We start from the raw sequence: 5,780 nt of genomic DNA, 5'->3' as shown, positions 1-5,780 counted from the left end.
TTCTAGTCTGTTAGCCACAGTTCCTAAGCATTTAGATATAGCTATATATAGTTTTGATGCTATTGTTTGGTTATTTCAGTAGTTCCTAAGAGGTGTATGTAATTTGTATATTGGTGCATATACTTTATAATTCTTTAGTAAACATGGGAAGAAAGAAGATTACTGGTGACAATTGCATTGAGATGATCAACCTTGAAAATGGGCAAAGTGGAACTAAATCAGCTACCTGGAATCCTCAAACCGTAGCTATATTTTGCGACTTGTGTATCAAAGAAGTTGGGAAAGGACAAAGGCCTGGTACTCACTTTAATAAAGAAGGATGGGCTAGCTTGGTTGCAAACTTTCATGCAGAGACTGGAAATAACTATGACAAATCACAATTGAAGAACAAGTGGGATTTACTAAAAAAAGAATGGAAATTATGGAAAGATCTGATTGGGAAGGAAACTGGCCTTGGTTGGAATCTCACTAAAAATATTGTTGATGCATCAGATGAATGGTGGAGGAATAAAATCCAGGTATGTAGCACAAAGTTATCTATGTTCTAATGTTATTTAGTTTGATATTGTAGTATTATGTCTCCATACTAACTGTTATCTTTATGATTTATAGATAAATCCACAATATGCAAAATTGCGTATTCGAGGCATCAATCCTGATATGGAGGTAAAGTTGGATATGATGTTAAATGGCGCTGTAGCTACCGGTAAATATGCTTGGGCTCCTTCTTCTGATCTACCACCGCCTCAAAATGAGAAAGCTCCAAAGGACAACATTATTTCATTGGATGATAATCTTGATTATGAGGAGTTTGACCTCAATGAAAGTCCACAGTCAGCTCAAGTTACCAAAGAGACAGGAAATAAGCGAGCAAATGGTCAACTTGACACAGAAGGGCTAAAAGAGAAAAAGGCTAAAATGGGAGGTGCCGCAAAATTGTCCCTACAAATTAATCATCTTGTTGAGGTAGTTGAGGCTAGGAGTACCACAACGTCTGCATTGATAAAAGGTTCACAATCTACTAGTGTTTCTGAAGTAATGAAGGTAGTTGAAAGTTTGTCAGGGATAGAGATTGGTAGCCAATTGTGGTGGTTTGCAACCGAGTTATTTTGCTCCCAAGAGAAGAGGGAAATGTTTTCTGTGATGAAAGATCCGGAGATGAAGCTTCAATTTATCCTGCGTAATCAAGACAGGGGAAATAATATGTAGTTAGGAAGGAAGAAGATTACTAGTGACATTTTACAAGTATGTTTTCTTGAATTGCATCTTATTTCTGTTTCCCTAGCATGATTCTGATCTTGACATTTTTTTACATATTTTCAATAAGCATTCACATATTTGAGTGTTATTATTATTAGCTTTTTTTCTTGTCTTGAATATATATTTAGCACGTACTACTACATGATAGCTTGATGGATATTTGAATAATTTGCAGGTTATGGATATGGACATTTTAGAGGAGGAGGAAGAGGAGATTAGTAGAATTGTCTGCATTTGTGCTTCTATGATAGAAATGTATCATGAAAAGTATATTCATAAGGTCCCTTGTATGAATTCTTTATACACTGGTAACATTTGGGTGATGGAATTACAATCAGGGAATGACACTCGTTGTCATAACATGTTCCGGATGAACAAAGATGTATTCTTTAAATTGTGTGATGATTTGAAGAATACTTATAAGGTGAAAGCGTCCCGGAGAATTAGTGTGGCTGAGAAGGTGGCAATGTTTTTGTACACTTTAGGAGGAGGTGAAGCAAACAAAAGTGTTCAAGAGCGATTTCAACACTCTGGTGAGATAGTTAGCAGATACTTCAATAAAATGCTCAATGTGATATGTGATGTCATGGCAAAAGATTTCATCAAGCCATCAGATCCCGAGTTCAAAAGCACTCCACCTGAAATACTTGGTGATTCTACATATATGCCTCACTTTAAGGTAAGTTATTTTACATCTTGTAGTCATTTTTATTTTTAACAAACAACGTGGTATAAAATATCATAGTTTTTGCAGGATTGTATTGGAGCTATAGATGGCGTGCATTTTCATGCAACTATATCACCATCAGATCAAGTACCATACATTGGCAGAAAAGGAATACCGACTCAGAATATAATGGCAGTATGCAACTTTGACATGCAATTTACATTTGCATGTGCAGGTTGGGAAGGCACTGCCCACGATGCAAGAATATTCCAATCAGTAATTCACAATCCAGCTTTGAACTTTCCTAAGCCTCCAAGTGGTAATTATATTTATATAAAAAAACATGCATTTGTTCAACATTGAAAGCACTTCTTACATTTGAAATTATGATCAACTTTTTTTTCTTTTCTTCAGAAAAATACTATTTGGTGGATGCAGGATACCCACAAATGAAAGGGTATTTGGGACCATACAAGTGTCAAAGGTATCATCTTCCTGAATTTCGCAGAGGTGCTCAACCAACAAGTTATAAAGAAGTATTTAATCATGCACACTCTTCCCTCAGGGGCGTTATTGAACGCACTTTTGGTGTGTGGAAAAAAAAATGGAATATTTTACGGGACATGCCAAGTTACTCATTTGATAAGCAAGTTAAAATTGTTATAGCAACAATGACACTTCACAACTATATAAGAATGTATGCCTTACGTGATTTAGTTTTTGACGAAAGTGAAACCTTTGATGACATTGAAGAGCATGGGAGAGAGGATGATGCACGTGGTCACGGTCATGTTTCTAGAGAGATGGAGGCATTGAGAAACAGGATTGCTTCAAGTTTGATGGGTGCACAGGTTTAGAGACAAGACTTTAGTTTTCTTTTCTTGCAATAAGGTTGTGGATTTATATTTAACTAGTATTTTTATTATATTTTTTGAATAAATACTTTTTTTATTATATATATGAAGTTTTGTTATGAATTAAGGTTTAAATATATGTACTGAGGCTCTTGAGAGGCTCTTCACAAGTTCACATGTATTTTTGTTTGATTATATAATGATTATATAAGGTTCTGGTATAAGCAAAGTTAAAGAAAGAGGAATGACATAATGGGTTATAAGCCAAAAATTGAAAGAGAAAGTTGTTATCGACAAAAAAAAGAGCTAAAGAGTTTATTCTAGTGTTTTGTCTATTTTGGTCATTACATAAAAATACTGCAGTTTTATAATGAGGTTACCAAACATCTCACCTTACTTATTTTTATCGCAGCAATTAAAAAATGATAACTTACCAAACGCTTAACAGATTTATTTGACCGCGGATTATTCTCACAGCAGTGATTTTTTAAAACTGAGTTTTTAAACTGCAATACCAAACTGGGCCAAAGTGTGTGAGTAGCACCACACATTTTCTCTTATTAGATCTCTAGTTTCTCTCTAACCAGAGATTTAGGTCGGCGATCGGAGGCTTTACACTCTAGTCCGACCAGCAATGGCAATACATGAGTGGGATAGCTTCCCTCTCTTTCAATTGTACATGTCGTGCTGATGGAGGTTGTCACACATGGTGTTTGGGGATCTTGGCTTCTGGGACAGTAGAGGGTGATGGCGGCTTTCAAGTCGCTGCGCTCGACATACGCTTCTCGAATCTACAGATGGATTCGTGGCAGCAGCAGTTGGCACTAGGATTGGTAATGCAAAGGAGAAGATTTCACATCTGTGAACCAAACAAGGCCTAAATTTATAAAAGCAGCCGAGTCTCTTTGTGTATTAGTATCAATTGTTCATGGCTTTTGATCCTGAATATATATATGTCAAATCTCAAGTCACTTGGTTTTTCTATCGAACAAAATATTGAGTTCACCTCAACTCATTTTTTTATAAATAAAAGTCAGAAGTGCTTAGAACGAGCTTTCTACATTTCTGCCCAAGAGCCTGGTTCTTTTGGCTCTGATATTGGTAGGTACCTTGTACAAGCGGAACATATATGATCTACATACAATCCAAGAGATATGGGGGATGGAGTTTGATCACACAAGAACAGGTAAATCGCCACAACGCTCACATACATGAAATTATAAACATTTGAATAAGAAGTGTAGGAGTGCAGTACTCAAGCTCCACTCTTCACTCTAAATTGGAGGCAGTGAGTTTTGGGTTTCAGCTGCTGCAAGCTATGGAGATAAAGAATGTGATCGCTGAAAGTGATTGCTTGGTAGCAATGAACACTATCAACTCCAATGAAGCAGACCTCTCTCATCTAAGACCATCTGCAACAATAGGCAAAGGAAAGGGCATATGTTGCCTTTTCTGCTTTTTTCATAGAAAACCATATACAACAATGTCCAATAGTTGCAAGCAATGTGGTAGGGCCTACCTGCCCAACCAAATCAAGAGGCAAATTTTGCCTAATTGATTGCTCGACTTGTTTCACATGGTGGAGCTTAGTCAACTCATCAATTCAATTAAACAAAAGCAAATCACATATATATTCTCCAAAAGGATTTGAAACACAAATAAACATTTGTGTTGTTGTTAAACAAATAAAAACAGTTTTTAACAATTAAGGACAATTTTTTCTCTGCATGTCATGTGTCATGGTTTAATTTATCAAACTAACCCTACACTAATTAAATATGTTTTTAGAAGAGAAAAATCTCATTTTGATATTTTTCAGTAAATAGAATACAATAGCAGATTTTTAATAACTTAGTGTAGTAGCAACACACAATAGTTATACACAGTAGCAACATGAATCAACAACACGTAGTAGCAACACACAATAACAACAACACACAGTAGCAACACGAAGAGCACACATTAGCAGCACATAGCAGCAACAAGCAGTAGCAGCACATAACAACAACACACAGTAACAACACACAATAACAATACACAGTAGCAGCATGAATCAACAACACGCAGTAGCAACACACAACAACAACACACAGTAGTTGTACACAGTAGCAGCATGAATCAACAACACGTAGTAGCAGCACACAACAACAACAAATAGTAGCAGCACAAAGAGCACACAGTAGCAGCATGAATCAACAACACGTAGTAGCAGCGCACAACAACAACAACAAATAGTAGCAGCACAAAGAGCACACAGTAGCAGCACAGAGCAGCAACAAGCAGTAGCAGCACATAACAACAACACGCAGTAGTAACACACAACAACAATACACAATAGCGGCATGAATCAACAACACGTAGTAGCAACACCAACACACAGTAGTTGTACACAGTAGAAACATGAATCAACATCACGTAGTAGCAGCACACAACAACAACACATAGTAACAGCACGAAGAGCACGCAGTAGCAGCACATAACAACAACACGTAGTAGCAGCACACAACAACAACACACAGTAATAGCACGAAGAGCACGCAGTAGCAGCACATAACAACAACAAGCAGTAGTAGCACGAAACAAGAGAACGAATTAGCTACAAATGATCAATTTTTGTTGTCAAATTCAAAGCTATGAGTTTAATTCCAATGACTCTTTGAGTAAACCAAGTTGTAGAGATTGACCTTTCATTCTTCATCTCCTCTTCTCTTCCTCGCCTCCTTGAGATTTCAACGCCGACAGATCTGAAGAAGAAGAAGAGGAAGAACCAAATCAGATCTGGTCTGATTCATTGAAGCCTTGATCACCATTCATCCTTTCATTCTTCGGCTTCTCTTCCCTTCCTCGCCTCCTTGCAATTTCGACGTCGGTAGATCTGATCGGAGCGGTGACCGGCGAGGCCCGAAGTCAGAGTCTTGTTGAACATGGTTGTCACAAAGAGAGAGAGAGAGAGAGAGAGAGAGAGAGAGAGAGAGAGAGAGAGAGAGAGAGAGAGACGA

The 5,780-nt window shown here is 37.3% G+C and overlaps 1 protein-coding gene across 1 annotated transcript in view; it reads left to right on the top strand.

Annotated features, from left to right (window-relative positions):
- LOC101311745 overlaps window positions 1–2,784 on the top strand; it is a 3,400-nt gene extending 616 nt beyond the window's left edge. The window contains exons 2-4 of the mRNA XM_004295737.1: window positions 1,436–1,939; window positions 2,015–2,246; window positions 2,342–2,784. Of these exons, the coding sequence (XP_004295785.1) occupies window positions 1,439–1,939; window positions 2,015–2,246; window positions 2,342–2,784 (1,176 nt within the window). The 5' untranslated portion in view covers window positions 1,436–1,438. The remainder of the gene's footprint in view (window positions 1–1,435; window positions 1,940–2,014; window positions 2,247–2,341) is intronic.
- Window positions 2,785–5,780: the final 2,996 nt, after the last annotated feature.

The sequence above is a fragment of the Fragaria vesca genome, linkage group LG3 (assembly GCF_000184155.1).
Source record: "Fragaria vesca subsp. vesca linkage group LG3, FraVesHawaii_1.0, whole genome shotgun sequence".
In the NCBI taxonomy this organism is placed as follows: domain Eukaryota; kingdom Viridiplantae; phylum Streptophyta; class Magnoliopsida; order Rosales; family Rosaceae; genus Fragaria; species Fragaria vesca.
Note: the sequence above shows the minus strand (reverse complement) of the source record. Positions and strands in the feature narration are given on the sequence as shown.